Source organism: Triticum aestivum, chromosome 1B (genome assembly GCF_018294505.1).
Source record: "Triticum aestivum cultivar Chinese Spring chromosome 1B, IWGSC CS RefSeq v2.1, whole genome shotgun sequence".
Classification (NCBI taxonomy): domain Eukaryota; kingdom Viridiplantae; phylum Streptophyta; class Magnoliopsida; order Poales; family Poaceae; genus Triticum; species Triticum aestivum.
Genome location: NC_057795.1, coordinates 684,295,231 through 684,312,863, shown reverse-complemented (window position 1 = coordinate 684,312,863; position 17,633 = coordinate 684,295,231). Strand labels below are relative to the sequence as shown.

At 44.3% G+C, this 17,633-nt stretch overlaps 1 protein-coding gene and 1 long non-coding RNA gene across 4 annotated transcripts; both read left to right on the top strand.

The window, feature by feature from the left end:
* Positions 1-3,439: 3,439 nt before the first annotated feature.
* Positions 3,440-9,111, top strand: LOC123100785 (paired amphipathic helix protein Sin3-like 5). 3 transcript variants are annotated; one of them, XM_044522677.1, is made up of 17 exons: positions 3,442-3,622; positions 4,592-4,814; positions 4,899-5,118; positions 5,201-5,302; positions 5,411-5,485; positions 5,568-5,628; positions 5,917-6,074; positions 6,159-6,304; positions 6,431-6,537; positions 6,636-6,890; positions 7,041-7,414; positions 7,553-7,885; positions 8,014-8,075; positions 8,178-8,316; positions 8,506-8,607; positions 8,742-8,842; positions 8,935-9,111. In XM_044522677.1, the coding sequence occupies exons 2-17, from the start codon at positions 4,651-4,653 to the stop codon at positions 9,020-9,022; spliced, it is 2,487 nt and encodes an 828-aa protein (XP_044378612.1). In that variant the 5' UTR covers positions 3,442-3,622; positions 4,592-4,650; the 3' UTR covers positions 9,023-9,111. The 3 variants fall into 3 exon arrangements, with proteins under 3 accessions (XP_044378607.1, XP_044378601.1, XP_044378612.1); XM_044522672.1 differs by having other exon boundaries at positions 3,440-3,622; positions 4,592-5,118; positions 7,616-7,885; XM_044522666.1 differs by having other exon boundaries at positions 3,440-3,622; positions 4,592-5,118.
* Positions 9,112-14,273: 5,162 nt separating this feature from the next.
* Positions 14,274-17,333, top strand: LOC123100778 (uncharacterized). The gene is made up of 3 exons (XR_006448464.1): positions 14,274-14,596; positions 14,727-16,717; positions 16,859-17,333. It is a non-coding gene; the product is annotated as an uncharacterized lncRNA (long non-coding RNA).
* Positions 17,334-17,633: the final 300 nt, after the last annotated feature.

Sequence of the window (17,633 nt, the reverse complement as noted above, 5' to 3'; positions counted from 1 at the left end):
CTGACCGCTCTGCTTCCTTATATGTCCTTTCAATAACGCGGTCATAGTTGGTTTGCGGCGGAGGCGGTGATGCTCGCTTCAGGGCATCCAAAGTGTGCTTCGCTTTCACCGGGTCTATCTTCTCCTCCGGAAGTGGATGTTTCTTAGCTTTTGCCGTTTCAAAGAAGTCCTTCACTTGGGCTTCACAGATCTTCTGGTTTTCCTCCTCGCCTATCTCGTATGGTAACTTCTCTAGAGGCTTGAGAGACGATGGACCGAATATGTATTGCCTCCCGCCTCTGGCTGTACTGCTAGATGCCGAAGCAGTCGGAGCGGCTGCGGCTGTCTTCTTTCATTGCTTACGAGGTGGAGAAGAAGGAGGCGGACTACTACGACGCGCCGGAGCAGCCGGAGCGGCAGCGTCTGTGTTCCGCCGTCGCTGTTGCTTATGAGGCGGCGAAGGAGGAGGCGGGCTGCTCGGACGCGCTGGAGCAAGTGGAGAAGGAGGCGGAGTGCTGCCGCCCTCATGCGTCGGAGCAGGAGGTGGAGTGCCCTGATCACTCGCCGGAGGAGGAGGAGGAGGAGGCGGAGGAGGCGGAGTGCCCAGCTGACTCGCTGGAGGCGTGACGTTCATAAGCTTGATGTGCTCCTTCCGCCATAGACATGGAGTCTTCAGAGCGAGACACAGTTGAGTCTCCCCTTGACCTGTAGGGTGGTCAAGATGGAGCTCCTCAAATCCCTCTGTTATTTCATCCACCATCACAACAACATAGCCTTGTGGAATCGGACGAAAGTGAAAAGTTGCTTCAGGTGAAGGAGGGAACACAGAGCCGACATCCGCCTTGACTTTGAGATTCTCCCATTGCGTCATATGCTGGCACTGGTGTGAATCCGTGATAAAATCCACGGGGTAGCTAGGACCCGTGAAGTCAGGATGTTGAACGAGCTCGGTGGAAGCCACGCTGCTTCTCCACTGAGATGGCGGGGTAGCTTCTGGGGTAGCTTGGGCAGGATCTCGCGGGCGATCGACGACGGTGAAGACGGGGACGGGACGTGACGGACCGCTAAACCTAGACAAATATTGAGGAAAATGGAGCTTCGAGGTCGAGCTTGGAGAGGAGAAAGCTTAAGTAGTGTGGCACGGGCATTGCATCGAACACCTCATGTGCATAGGAGGTGATCTAGAGCACCACAAAGCCCTCCCCTCGCCGGCCAAAAAAATAGAGCAGTGTGGAGTGCTCTGCTCGCCGGCGAGGGGGTATATATAGGCATCACATCCCGGTTCGTGGCTGGAACCGGGACTAAAGGACACCCTTTGGTTTCGGTTCAAGCCACCAACCGGGACAAATGCTGGTGGGCCAGGAGCGAGGTACATTGGTCCCGGTTCGAGCCTCGAACCGGGACCAAATGTGCTAGATGAACTGGGACCAATGCCCCACGATGGCCCGGCCGGTCCCCTGGCCTCACGAACCGAGACCTATGCCCCCATGGGTCCCGGTTCTGGGCTAAACCGGGACTAATGGGCTGGCCCGGCCTGAACCAAAGCCCTGTTTTCTACTAGTGCATGAAACTCTTTCCAATTTATAAGCAACATGCCTCAAGTACTCAGTACAATGGTCAGACTCTACATTTTTGGTCTGACAAATGGAATGGGGTTCCTTTGATTGAAGTATGTCCACGGCTTCATTCCTTTGCTATCAACCAACACATATCCATCTTTGATTTGCATCAAGCTGAGGATTCAACTACACTTTTCCATTTTCACTATCTGAAGAGGCTTATGTGCAATTCCAGGAACCTGAGTTATTAGTTCATGAACTAACTCCCTCCTTAGAACCAGATCAGTGGCAATTGCCTAAGGGTTCCAATCAATACAAAGTTTTCAATGGCTCTGAAGATTGGGCAAGCAGATTTAGATAATTATATTTAGAGATGACCAGCTTCCTACTGATGTTGTTCTTGTTGTACCTTTTCCCCCTCTTTGTATAGCTTCATTTCTTTTTCTTCTTTATTTGGTTTTAATCTATGTGTAGTTTTCTTTCTTCTTTTTTCGAGATATCGCTTTGTATTAATTTTTTGAAAATCAATAAAAATACACAGCAGAGTCCCACTGTTTCCCTTAAAAACAAATGTATGAGCCAGAGCCAAGAGCGCTACTCATCCACGTCGTTGTTGGTGACCGCCTTTGCACACAAAAAACATGGACAGGCATTTTGCAATGTGATTATCGTAGATGCCCATCAAAGCGTGACGGCCTTTTGTACATGTCCAACTACATAGGTCTTCGTCCTATTCTTATTCTTATCCTCTCTGTTCACCCCTGGCAACTCACCAAAATCCCGCGTCATCCAACGTTCCACACATTTTTTCGTCAGAATATTGCATGCCTTCTTTTTATCAAGCCACCCGGAACACCACTCCGTGTTAGAGTCACCATCTTTGTTCCATTTGAAGGGCGTTGGGTCCCAAGTCGTGCCGGTGGGATCACGCCAGTGACCTCACCGAGAAACTCCTCCATAAAAATTGACTGTGCAACAATCTTTGTCACATCATCTTCAGCATGCCTCTCGTGAGCTTGAGAACCAACCACAGCACCAGGCTTACCGAAGTCCCCCATCATGCGCTCCACAATGACCTCGCTCCTCTTCAAGGAAGCAGGCGGCTCATCTGAAATGAGCACCTGAAGCGCAGAGGAGGGCACAATGATGGTCGGGGAACAATTACCAAGGTGGGGCAATATCATAGAGTACTCCAATATCAGATGGAACTACATAGTCAAGGATCACATCATGGCGCCAAGCATAGCAAATTGGTAGACGCTTGACCATGGTTGCAACCTCGAGAGACGACGACATGGCTTCAACAAGCATAGGGTCATTGCCGCCAAATGCCATCATCCGCCGGCCCAACCATCAACCAGGAGCATCACATAAAAAAAACAGTAAAAAAACAATTTTCACCCTGCAAAAGAATAAGAAAATAAAATAAAAGAGTACTAATTGGCATGGTGTAGTGTACTGCTCGGGTTCTGCATGTCGTAGTCGTATAACTGAGGTTAAGAAAAGATGAAGACGCGAATCAACCTGTGGTTGAGTTGGTTAGGTGGACAGTGGTATCCCCAACCCATCAGGGTTCAAATCCTGGTGCTCGCATTATTTCTGGATTTATTTCAGGATTTCCGGCGATGCGTTTTCAGTGGGAGGAGACGTTTCCGTCGACGACGAGGCGCCTACGGTGACTTCGTAAATCTCAAGATGATATGCCGGCTCAGTCTTTCGGAGGTGCTCATAGGAGTAGGGTGTGCGTGTGTGCGTTCATAGGGATGAGTGTATGCGCGTGTATATGAGCGCTTGTGTCTGTACTGATGCTCAAAAAAAAAGATGAAGACAACAAAAAAAAAAGATAAAGAGCAGTTCGCAAACGAAAAGGAAAAGAAAAGGCTCCGACGCCTCGGTCACCGACCCGAGATCTGACCCCAAACCCAAACCCAAACCCGCGGCGCGCTCAAATACTCGGCTTCGTCCTCCTCCCGGCCCCCTTTCCGTCGGCCGCGGACGCCCTCGACAACGCCACCGGAGCCCTCCAGATCGAAGCCGGTGCAGGGCTCCCTCCCTCTGCGCTCGATCCTCACCCAGCCCCGTCGGTACGTACGTGCCCACCCTCGACCCCACTCCCACCCTCGATCGATCACTCGTCCCTGTGGATTGCCCGTTGAAACTTCCGTCGGAGATCGGCCGACTTCCGGCGGTACCGGCGACGCGACGCCGGCGGTGGAGTCTGCCGGGTGCTCTTCCCGGCGGCGCCAGCGACCGTTACCGCCGGCCCGTCTGTTGATTGCTCGGATCGCTCCGCGCGTTGGTTAATTCGAATCCGCGGCAGCCCCTACCCCACCCTACCGACCTACGTACGGCGTGCAGTGGGTTTCCGTGTTTGAAATTCCGCTTTGTTGCCTATTCCATCTCTTTGGAGATCGATCCCTTTATCAGACGCCGACCTATGACTATGAGCAAATAGTGCCTCCATATGCCTACTTAATTAGAGTTTCCTGTTTCTAAGCACAAGATTGTTGCGCGTGCTGGTTAACGGAAATTAAGTTGTAAACATTTTAGTGCTTGTAAATAATATACAACTAGTTTGGCTGGTTTCCAAGATGGTTGTCGACACATAGATAGATGCCAATATATATGCTCATGTGAGTACATCTATATGTTCCAGGGATCCTTGTTCCAAGCTGATGATTTGCGTGTCGATTATTAATGAAAATTAAGTTATTGCACATCTTAGCACTTGTAAATTGTAATAGACTTGATCTGAGGATCCCCTAAGCCGCTTAATTAGCGATCGTGAGTATTCTAACTCAACGGTCCCGGGCATTGATCGATTTAGGGGACACTGAGGTTTTGGCTTACAATTGTTTCATGTAGTAGCAAAGTCAGCTTACAAATATAACTTCCTTTTTCTATGTGCTGTCTACGCCACTACACAAGATGTTTGTGTGTACAGGAATAGAGTTGCGCAACACCCTAAAACCCGGGAAATACAGTAATAGATTTTGGTAGTCTCAGAATTCAGACATGCCATCAGTTGACACATTTTCATTTGTCATGAGCAGGTGTTGTTCGAGCATTAATTTGCAGGACTGATCGTCAGAGCTAGCAGCAGTGAAAGCAAATGGCGTCTTCCGATGAAGCTGACGACGACAATTACGGATACAAAACGGGGAAAAAAGGATACACGGTGGAGACTGTGCAATGCTTGCTATTTGCTAGAGACAACCTCCCCAGCGACGTGTACCGCAAGTTCGTCAAGGCCATGACCGAGGTTTGGAAAAACCGGTATGTATGCTCTGAAGAAGTTGTCTCTGTCAGATGTCGGTATGCTTTCCTTGCTGATCACATTCATACAATTCCCAACTGCAGTGCTGACCCGGATGGTGAAATAAGGAACATCTGCCCTGAAAACTGCATAGGGACGGCGTTGAAGCTATTTCAGGGTTGGGCTACAGTTAAACAGAGCTTCCTGAACTTCATTGAAGGCCGTAGCCCCGTCGAAGGCAATGGCAATGCCAATCCTGATGTCGAAGCCGTTGTTTTCAACCCCTTGATACAGAAACCAATGGATTTTCTTTCCAGACTGAAGGTGCTGAAAAAAATATCTCATGGTTGCTCCTTCTGTTCGCCTGTGGATGCTAACTTGATCTTTGATTACTTAATGACTGCAGGCATGCCCTAACATGAGCGACGATCATTATGCCGCTTTTTTGAAAATCATGCAAGAATATTTCAGGGACAGGACCATGACCCCTCGAAAAGTTTACAAGAAGGTACTTACTAGTTCTTCAGAAACTGTATACTAAGTAATTCTTCAGTAATTTCTCTGTAGAAGATTGGATAGACCAGGGTGTCTGATTCATAATTCCTTGACTTCGTAGGTGAGGAGATGCATGCGTGACTGCCCTGAGTTGTTGGAAGAGTTTGTGGATAATTTTCTCCCTGCAGACCTAAAGGTACCTTTTCTCATCAATCTGGCATCATTCAGTTTATTATGAACTCATCTGACATGATTGTCTCCTCGGTTCTCCTTTGCAGGCCTTTGTAAAGGTTAAAGCAAATGATAATCACCGCTCGGATGGTATCCATACGAAAGAAGGTTTTTCAACCCTTCCTGCTCTGAATGCAAACAGTCCCTAGGTTCCTTGTTTCAGGATTCACCTATGATAACTAGATGCAAATATTTATCCCCTTTTCTTATTAATTACTCCCCAAAATCTTGTTTGCCGTCCACGGTTCAACCTATTTTTTTAAGTGCATCCTAGCTACCAACCAACACATCAGTGTCGCCATTGCCATGTCTGATCTTCCTAGATGAAATAGCAATTAGCAAACTGCAGTTCTGCAGCAGGATCGGTAACTTCATATATGTACTCATCTCTGATAGGTTATGGAGAATTGCCTCACACCGAAGAGGATGAGGAAGACAAGGTTAAACCCTTGCCAGACTGGAATTCCTCAAAAGCTCAGGAATTGCCCCCAGAAGTGGATCCCAAGAAGCTCGAACGAGCTTGCACTCCTAGCTATTACCTGCTGCCAGATAATGTAATAAATTCCTACAAACCCATGAGTTTCCTGTAAATTACTACTGGCACAACTAATCCAAAGCATACTCGTTCTTGATCGCAGTTAACTCTTCATTCAAGTTATTGGACCAATCTGGGGAGGTCTATTCTCAACGACACTTTGGTTTGTTCTGTATCTGGGATGGAAAGCTCTAAGCACAAAACTATAAATGGTTACGAGACAAACATTTTATACTGCGAAGAAGACATGTATGTACCCAGTTGCTAATTTGTTTTGATCTTCAGTCTTTGTTATATTCGTTCAGCTATCAGGGGAGAATGGTTTTCATAATGCCCTTTTTCTTTAAGATGATTCACATTTGTGTTCTTTTCAAGGTTTGAGAGTGACATGCTATTACACCGGTTTCGTGCGACTGCTGACCTTATTGCCAATCTCCAAACTCGTGCTGGTAGCCGTTTGAAGATAAGCGAGCATTTAACTCGTAAGAATGATACACTGGCCTTAATATATATTTAGGAGGATCAGCCTCTTTATTCAGTTAATAAACTATTTTTTGTTGCTTTTTTTTCTTGTGCAAAGCTCTACACCGGAGGTGCATTGAAAAACTATATGATGATGATCCTGAGCTTGATGATCTGTTGGAGAGTCAGAATACTAGTTCTGTTCTTGCTGTTCTACTTTCTCGTTTAAAGCAGAAGGTAGAAGATTTATCGGAGGCGCGCTCATATTTGCATAAGGCGCACTCACAGGTTATTGCCAAAAATTACTACAGATCGCTTGATCATCGTGGCCTCTCTTTCAAACAATTGGATGCAAAGAGGATGAGCCAAAAAGGTATTTTTCAACTTTCTCCCTGTCCCATATAATTTAAATAGTAGTAAGGCATTGCTGGACCTAGATCCTGCATTGAGCCATGTACTCAACAAAGTCTTCCCATTTTTTTAATTTTGTTCTGAGTCATTTTCATACATGTCCCCCTTTCAGCATTGCTGGCGGAAGCAAATGAAATCAATAAAACCAATTCGAATGCTGGAGATAAAAATGCTGATACAGACATGCGGAATGCTGGAGATAAATATGCTGATACAGCCATGTCGAATGCTGGAGATAAATATGCTGATACAGACATGCACAAGGACATAAGCAGTATACTATCCGCTGCATGTGCCTCTGAAGAGAAGCAGGTGATGAATTGGGCGAAAATAGTACATCCATTTCTTTCTGCTCATTGTCTATGGCCTTCATCTAAGGAAACTGTAGCTCCCGCAAAAGCTTGCGAACATTGCCGCACCAGCAAAGATTTTCTCAGTAGCATACCTGATGCTTTGCCTGCTACTAAGCTTCCTTCATCTTCCAAGGTAATCATACACATAGCATTCTGTATTTCTGTTTCTGTTGTTCCAAAAAAAATCTCAAATTTGGAATAGCCAGAAAAGAATTTGCTTAGTATCCAGGTCGAGTAAAACTAACTTGCACGCTGACGATTATCATTTCAGAGAGGGGAATTCCTAAAGAAAAATTCTAACGACTTGAGCTCTTCACACGATGGTTTTGGCCAGGACATTGAGGGTGATTTCGTGCCCGAACCAGAAATCATTGAGTCGGATGTCATGCCTGGTGCCGGAAAAGAACCAATAAGTTGTGATGTTGCCACTTCCGGTATGGATGGGTTGAGCTCTCATTGTCGCATAGTCGATACTTCTGAACCTAGTACTTGTGACCATGGAAACAAGCATGAATCAAGGCAACACTCTAAAACATCAACTAAACTGCGTGGTGTGAAAGGAGGCACTTGTTGTTTTCTCATTGTGCTTCGCAGGCTTTACCAGGTATTCATCTTGCTCTCTGCTTTTGTTTTTTTAGAAGTTGTTTATTGGAACTCAACAGACCCTTTTTTTTGCACCTATTGCGATATGTTTTTCCAAAAGAAGTTTATTTATTTTTTCTTGTATGGCAGATTTTATATGAAAGACTACAAACTGCGAGAGGTTTATGCGCCGATTATCTATTATATGCAGAGTAACGTCCATGATGCTTGTTTACTATCTAAGCAGAATTGCTCATTTTCTCACCATGTAAGAGTTTGTTTTAAAATCACAACTTCTTCATTGAATGTTGCAGGTTTAAGGAGAAAATCATCAAGCTGCATGCCCACTGTATTGATAATTCCAGTTTTGAAGACTTCTGCCTGCAATTTCTTGGGCCAAAGTCCGTTGAACTTTTTACTCTGGATATAGTGATAAACCGAGTTATCAAGCAGGTAATCTAAATCTAGTATGAGATAACGACTCTGAATTCTTCCCTACTTACCTTTCTTTTGTGGATCATTGTAAATCCATTTAGTTGACACTGAAAAAAGTATCCGGAAATGGATAAGCAGTGTCAACTATTTGTCTCAGATACTTGGGCATGCATAATTGATAATCCTGCTGTTTTGGCTTACTTGCAGTTGTGCATAATTTATTCAAGAGATCAAGACAACTCGCTCTTCCAATTCCTTGAGAACTTTGGAAGACCAGTTCTGCCCAAACCTGTGTTCAGGCATCAAAACGTAATCCTGTGATCATTGTTTCATTTTCTTTCTAACCCTGCCTCATGTTAGATGTTAGATGCTGTTTCAGCGCGAAGTGCATTTTAGTTCTGTTTCATACTATTACTGAAGCATGTGTTTTATCCCTTGTTCAGTTTCCCAACAATCCATCAAATGGATTACCGAAGTATGATCAAGAGGAGCAAGAGAAAACTCTTGCCGACACCGAAAAACTTCCGCGCCATTTTGAGAGAAGGTAGTGATTCCCTAAAATGGACTATATATAAATCATACACACTGTTTTTAGCTCGTTTTCAGTATTCTAACAAATGCATATTTTTTTTCTAGGAAAAAACGCAAGTTGGAGAACAGTGCAACGAGTTCCTCAGCTTGGAGTTCCTCTCAGCTTGGAGCAGTGACTAAAACTCATGGTTGAATGTCCTTGGTGTACTGTACATGGTAGATGTGATTATTCGAAATATTGTTACAATTAAATAGAGAAATATAGTATAATTTTGTTTGTTATATAAGGAACTGCTCTAATCCCATGAATTTAGTTAGAAAACAAAAAAACAAAAATCTTAATGTGCTTTGGTAAGCCCAGATAACTGTTCGGTTCTAATCCCATGCAATTGATGTCATTTTCGCGAAAAAATAGTATGCAGTTCAATTCTGTTCTTTTTGCATAATGCATTTGAAACTTCTAATTGCTTCCTCCTGGGCCTAGCCATCTCATACCTCCTACCCTCCTTTTATATTGTCATTTTACAAGTGATGCTTGTTGCTTATTTTCAGTTGTTTTGTTTTCCTTTTTCAAGCATTTTTTATCTGATGTATCTTAGTTATTTGCAGTTGGAATTTGTAGGTTGTTATTCGTTTTAACTGTAATGGTATACAAAGAAAATGGAAATTGAAATTGTGATCAGGTTATTTTGAGTTCTCGCTTATTCTCACCATGGAAAATGTAAGATATAATTTGCAAAGAGATCACCAAGTTATTAGATACATTATTACTGTAAATACAGTTTTTAACCTGCCAATGTCATGGTTGCTGGGTATAGTCAGGGAGGGGTTTCTTGATATTGATCTTGAACCATCATGAACTTCCCTTCAGAGTGCATCTCGTTGAAGTTCTTGACCATGAGTCCAAGTTCCTCATCCATAGAACCTTTGGGGATTTCTTCATTTGAGATCTTGATAGGTGCACCTGTAAGCTTCTAAGCTCCACTTGACTTGAGGTGGGTGGATTGACAATGGAGTTCTTTGTCCTTGAGACCCATCTGATGATCCATAATATTTCCAATAACCTCGGTAGGTTTGAGATCTTTATAGTTTGGCATCATTAGGAAAAGAGTGCAAACATGTCATACTTTCCATCTAAAGTACATTTCCATCCATAGCATGTAAATTCTTCTTGGCGGCCAATCTACCAGTCATTTTGTCACTTCCAACTTCGGCGACTTTATAAGGAATGAAAGTCTTGAGTACATTTCAGTGACATCAGGCCAGGGGCATTCTTGTGTTCCATCTGGAATACATCCTCATATAGCTCACCCATGGAAAAAGGATTATAACAAGCAAGTTAACCTGATCTTTAAAATTTTGGGGACAGCAATAAGGGCAATGAGAGAATGCTCAGGGTGTCCAAATAGTTTTGTTGTAAAAAATGCAATATCTAGCATTACTATCCCATTCTTTAATTTCTTTCTCTTTGCATATTCGCAACCACTTCATCTCTCCATAGTTCCCTAAGATCTTTCTGTTGTCTTCCATAAGCAGATATACCAAAATATTCTCATCTCTTATCAGTGTCATCTACTTCGGCAGAATTAGTTTCAAGTTCTTTGTACCAAGCATCAACATTTCTACCCAATCCTTTCAGTTTTTTTCCTCAGGGCTCAAGTTTTTTGTCTTTCTATGTTGGATGCATGGTGGTTTTTGTCTAACCACACAAAAGCAACCAGTTCAGAAAAACCATCCCTATGAAGCCATGATCTAGACTTCCACTCAAACTTAAGGTGCCTTAGGCTCATGGCTACCGGTGTCCAAAAGGAGGGGAACATGATCAAATATGTCCCTTCCAATGTAGTCATATTATAAAGAGAGTGTTTATCTTCCAATGTAATTTCTACCATTGTGGGGTAGACAGGCAGGTCTCTCAGTCCAACGTGTTCAATGACAACATTAAACAAAGGATCACTTAGATCAGCCCCTAACTGCAACCGAGTACTCACATTTGCCCCTCATTTTCCCCCTCCTTCGTCAAGTCCTCTTATAGAGGCCTTTTGTGCGGTTTCCATTCGGTCAAAGGGCTTTGACCGTCTACGAGATGTTTTATGGATGTTTGTATCCCTCCCTATTTTGTTAGGTTGCTGCTGACATGTCCTTTACAGCTGCGACCCATCCTTGAAAGAAAAGAAACAAAAGAAACTATCTCCCACCCCTCTCCATGTATCACTTACACGTCGATAGCCAATAGCAGTATCCGTCATTGCCGCATCTCTTAGCCACTCACTCATGCGCACACACGCTGCCTCTGTCAGCCGCTCGCCCGTGCACGCACAAGCGCATCTCCCAGCAGCCACCCGCATGGCACAAGCCGCACCTCCCAGCAGCCACCCGCATGGCACAAGCCGCATCTCCCAGCCGCCCTCCTGAAATCTCGAGTCTTCATGGTCCGCTCACTGCCCGTCAAGCACGCTGACCTGCCGCCATAGCACGCTTGTCGTATCACACACGTGCACATGCATGGGAAAGCTCATGCGTGACACAGTTGGCGCTGTCGTTCCTCGCCCGCGCGGCCAACGCCTCTTCCCCGCCTTGAAACGTTGTCCGGGAGCTTCGAATCATAGTCTTGGTTAACCCACCCGAAGGAATTGGAGGGAGGCGGCGGCTTGGTCTCCATCCTCTCCGCCTCTGGCAATGCTCCGATGTGCCCGGTCTCCTATGATACAACACAAATACACTTTCACTTAGCTTCCTAATCGACCCTTGATGCTTCTAAACCTTCTAGATCCCTCGCCCCAGAGCATTTAATCCCTGAGGCGTTGTTCCTGCGAATAGCCACTTTGCCGCCCGCTATGGAGGGCAAGGTCGTTGTTTCCATGCTCCTCTGCTCCTTTGAGCCCGTCCTTGCTTCCTTGGGAACACTCAGATGTTTTGCCCCTTTTCTCGATCATCCCCGTTCCCCGCAGCTCTCCCCGCCTAGCGCAACCATGAGAGCTCGTCATTGTTGTGGTCTTTGAATGCCCCGCAGCCTACTATCTTGTTGATCGAGCTTGCTGCGGCCCCAGAGATCTCATATGCCCCCACCTATCCTACTAGTTGCATCCTTTGCGCCATTCGATGCGTCGTCGGCGTGCCGGCGCACTCCGTGAGAGTTAAGACTCCGTTGTGTTAGACTTGTGAGTGGCCTTGGTAATTATATTAGGATAAACCCATGTAAGTCTTAACTACCTCTGTTTCCCAACTAGTGGGGCCTCCCCTCTAATAACCCACTAAAATAACATTTTAAATAATAATAATACAATGACATGTGGGCCCAATATCTAGTTTGACTTGTCCTTTTTGATGTGCTAGCTTTGGTTCTCTCATCCCACTTGTCATTTACTACAACTACTTTGACTTTTCTTTTTTCTTTTATCTTTTACCTCGGAGGGTCCCACCTATAAGAAGGGGCAAAATGTCTCGTAAACGTTCAAATCCCTTTGACGGACTGAAACGACACAAAAGGACATTCTTATAAGGAAAATTGATGAAAGATGGGCGAATTGAGCATACTCGGAAATTAGGGGAATTGTGATTAGTGGTTCCAGTTAAAGGCTAAAATGTAATTGGCCCATAAAAGAAGCTATAAATGAGAAGTTTGGATGGGAGACCAAGAGTGGCAACATCAACCTGAGAAATCCACATGAATGGGGTTATTGGGCAATCGATTCGGTGCGGGCCAAGCGGCCAAACTTGGCGTATCTATCGAGCGTTGGTGTATGTTCTTCAGAAACGGGTACAATGGTCAAAAAACAATAAATACTTTCCCTGGCTGCTTGGTTGCCTTTAGTTTTTGCACCAGGGGCGCAACGGGTCATCATATTTTGCACATAGCTTGGAAACAAAATTTTCAAATCCCATTGTTAGAACCGTGCACAAAGTGAAGCCTTCTCGGGGCGTTTGGATTTTGAGACGTTGGATTGTGTGTCCAAAAGATATCTGGCTGTCGGGTGTTTTGATGGAGTGATCTTGGCCATTGGATGTGAGTTGTTGTGACAAGCAATGAATAGTGGTTGTCGTTTTCCATGCATATTGCCTTCCTGTGTCTCCATGACATGCGGGACCCAGGCATTGTTAGAACCGTGCACAAAGTGAAGCCTTCTCAGGGCGTTTGGATTTTGAGACGTTGGATTGTGTGTCCAAAAGATATCTGACTGTCGGATGTTTTGATGGAGTGATCTTGGCCATTGGATGTGAGTTGTTGTGACAAGCAATGAATAGTGGCTGTCGTTTTCCATGCATGTTGCCTTCCTGTGTCTCCCATGACATGCGGGACCCAGGCAGGGCAGCCGCTTCTATCATGGACTGCGGCAGAAGGGGTGACCCGTGTTGGTTCTAATGGGCATAGAGGTCCAACCACCGAGTTTTGGAGGGCCGCCGAGGGTTAGTTTCGGGACTTCGGGTGTAGTCCCTTGCGTGTCTTCCTGTGGATGGCTCGGTTGCGCGCTAGCTAGGTCGAGGAGAGTGACCGATTGGGTGAACCCTAGCCGCCACTCTCCCTCCCCCCTTCTAAGCCCTCTCTTCCTTGCCTCCCCTCGCGCCGCCACCCGCCGGGAAGCACCGCGGCCGTCGCTCCTCAGTAGGCATGTGTGTCGTGCTAGGGTTTCTAGCCCCTAGCGCCTGCACCACCAGATGGCAGCGGCCAGAGTATCCAGTTGAGGTTGGCTTCGCGTGAGCAGGGGCTGGCAGCCACCACGGTAGGAGCAGGAGAAAGACATGATGACGCGCGTCGAGGCGTTCCGCGTTCCTTCTCCGCGACGGCGACACATGCAACAGAGAACGACTGGCATGGCAGAGCGGGACCGTGGGAGGAGACGTCGGCCTGCTGCTATGGGTAAGGCGGATACTCTACTTTTAGTCTCACATCGCCAATTTGATTGGATTTTCACCGCTATATAAATTAAATTGCAGAGGAGATCTACTCATCTTATTCTAGATCTATGGTAAAGGCTGAAAACCCTCCAATGCTCTCTCTCTCTCTCTCTCTCTCTCTCTCTCTCTCTCATTTTCTTTCCTATGGTTATTGCATTGTACATAGCTGGGGGATTTAAACATGTCGGATAACCAAGTTATTGGGCTGGTATGTTCAAATTCAGTTTTCTCTTTTTCTATTTTTCTTTCCTATTACAGAATCACTTGTTGATTCTTCTCTCCCTTTTTTGTCATAAATCAGATGCAAGTATCACACTGTTTTATATGGCAGTATGGTTCGAGAAAAATAATTATATTTTGAGTTTACTTGTGAACCTCATGGTCCATTAAGAGTGTCAACCAACATTTTCGTGTGTGGTCATTAGTACAGTGCTTGGTTGATTTGACAAACAATGCTGGCTCCAATGCCTATGCTGCTTCTTTGCTTCAAACTATAGCATGTGTCTTTAGTTTCACTGGTTTGCCTATGCTGCTTCTTTGCTTCAAAATATAGCATGTGTTTTTAGCTTCACCGATTTTGCATTATGAAAGTCACTCATGGGATTTTTAGCTTTAAAATATTACTCGGTTTCTCTGTGTCTTCTCTTCTGTCCCTGTCGGGATCGCCACTCACACGCTAACTATTGTATTGGCAGGTTCAGCGGGTCGCTTGCATTGACAGTTGATTGTGTGTAGGTACGTGTTGCCTATCTGATTCTATGGTCCAGCATTTGGTATCTCTCAGGGAAAGATATGTTTCTGGTGCAGAAGGATGTGGTTCATGGGGTTTAACCGCCAAATCAAAGGTCCCAGGTGAACTTCTGTGCAAAAGGTAGTAGGATATTTTGCCATGGTCTTGGGGTAGATACTACATTACGTCATGAACTAATTGTGCTTGCTAGCTTTACTACTGGTTATTAATTAGAAACTAATTTAGTTTAAAATATGACGTCCAATTGCAGGTTCAGGGAATTGTTCTCAGCGGCACTCAATGGGGAAAGATTATGAAGAGGGGTTGGAAGTAATCGCAGGGGCGCTAATAGCACCAACTGCCATTTACGGACCCAAGGTAAGATAGTTATTGCCTGTTCAGCAATCCACCAGCTCCGAGAAATCCGAGGATTTATGGAGCATCTGTTTCTCCGTTCTGTGATTTTCAACTGCAGCTCCGCCTACTCCGGGAGCGGAGTCATGGAGTGGGGGGACTCCGAACAGGCGTCTTCTAGAATGATATTCATCACTCTTAGTTATCAAAATTAGGCAGTACAACACGAAACTTGATGGCAACATGCCTCACAGGAACAATATCAACTTTCTTTATATAGAGGGAAAGCAAAGGAACGTAATTATTTCTTCTGGTTTACTATTACTTATTCTAGGTTGAGGCATGACTCGATCATTTGATGAAAGACCATAAACCTTTTTTTTCTTAATATAGAAAGATAAAAAAAAGTTCGCCATTATGCACGAAACAACAAGCATACTGCACCGTGGCACCTTGGCTGAATGAAAATATTATTTGAGGCTGCTGGTCATATACGCTTCCTTGCATTTGCTTGCAATTTTGCCCATTTGTGCCTTTCATTTAGGGATTTCCCCCCTATGTACACGTTGTTGCTGCTGCTATATGACGCTTTCTTGGCTTAGGAGAAGGAATAATAGATGCTATTCCCTTAAGGTTTGCTTCCTGATTTTTCTTACCATTGGTTGTCATCTAAATTTGATTATTAGAGGAATCAGAACCTGTTCCTTTTCCTTTCCACGGTTTGGGTTCCTGATTCGAGTTTGTCCTTTTTTATCGATGATCCTGTTCCTGCTATGGTTATGCAGGCCTGAGTCTCAGTTCGATCTTGTCGTTCTGTGACTCAAAGGTTGATGACTACCGTTGGGCACTGCCCAGTTAAGTCTACCAAGCTATAAGCTCCTCCATGTTATGTTTCTTACTTCCTTTTGTTACTTTCAGTAAGATATTCCCTATTGTTGGACTGGTTAGTTCCTGTATGACCAAATAATACATTGGAAGACAGAAACATATCCGCATGCATGTAATTGTTTTTATTAACACGATCGTGTGTGTCATTGTGTGTATTTATTTTGTGTTTTACCTGGATAGACGATTCTTTGATTGCTTTCAGCCGCGATAACTATAAGAGAGTTCGTAGAGCAGGATTGCCACCATTTTAAGATAGTGCGAACGAGGAGAGGTGACTAATAGCGGTAATCGGGGTGATGATCTTCCCCTAAAACTAAGCCTGAGCTGACATAATTGTTTTTTTTTCTATCTGCACCAAACAATTCAGAAACTTATACAAAATCAACAGTACGGTCTTAAATTTAAAATAACTAGAGAAAGTGGCGATGCTGGGCTCCTGGATGATGAAGAAACAACTGCAGTGATCACATACATGGGAAGTTGCCTTATGGGTGTTTTACATGGGTGATGCTATCATCAATGCTATTGTTAATTGTTCCCCATGTCTCCAAAGAGGTGCCTACATTTTCCTTTTATATCAGCTAAATGTTTGTCTGTACATTTGCACTTTTCCTTTACCAGATACAACTTTGTTTTATATATTTGCTTAGTGCACAACTAGGTGATCAGGCTTGTGTAACCGAGAAACTGAGCTTTGGTAAGATCCAAAATCATTTTAGATGTTACATCACAGAAATAAATTATTTAATACATTTCCACCTTGAAGCAGTTGCATTTTTACTATTTTATGTCTGTTGAAACCCATATTTCTCACTTCTCTAATGCTAAATTCTTATGCTTGATACGCAGGACCGCGTGTCCACTATGGTACAGACCTTGGATATTTTCTATGCAAAGAAGCTAAAAATGTCTCCATGCGAACTTGGTTGACTCAAGCATTTTGTTGGTTCAAACAAGCCTGCCATCAGGTATTACATATATGAGATGAACAAGACCTTCACCGCTCCCTGTCAAAGGATGGTGAGAGCTCTCTACACATTTTCCTTGACGCAAATGAACTTCAATTATCAATGATCACGAATCTTATCGTCCCTGCTTCCAGTATTTCTCAGTTCCATTCACAAGGAAATACCTTACAAATAACTCAAACCATCAATCTAGGACATGTGGATTAAACTTGCATGTGGGTGAGCTAAGGAGCATGTCCAACTTATAAAGGGAGTTCATGGAAGAGCCACCATAACAACTAATTGGTCAGACTTGTGAAGAAAGCAGAGATTGGAGAATGTCAGATATGTGTCTTCTGTGTACAATGCTACAAGGAGCAAACTGTTGCTCACTGTCTACCTGCTTTGACATGGTCGGTTACAAGGTTGTCATCATACTATCCATCAAATGTTCCCTGTGATTTCATCGGCTAAACAATATGATCACAACAGGTTCATATGACATGGCATGTGAGGAGTTAGTCAACGATACGACCAAGTGAAGCCATCAAATATTAGGCTTCAGCAGAACTATATAGGTTCTTTGTGAGTGTTTGGTTGGACTTATCTCGCACCGCCACTCTGGCTTGCTTTGGCCATGTAATAACACAACTATTGGATGTACTTAGTGACGATTCATGCTTTGGCTATCTAATAACCTAACTATTGTATCTACTTAGTGACGATCCATCATCTTGGTTTACTTTTGGAACATAGAATATATTTCCCACTTTGTCGTGAACTTCCAGATCTAATGTTGTCTTGCTTTTTATATATTTGATCACCTTACCCTGCGACATTGCTTGGACAAACTGCTCTGGACATACTTATGTCATACACCAAGGCAATGCCATGTCTCTGATGTAACCTTACTGGATTGGACTGATCCATTTTGAGCAACCATTCTAAATTTCTTTTGCTGTTGTTAATACATTATTTATGTGCTTGGA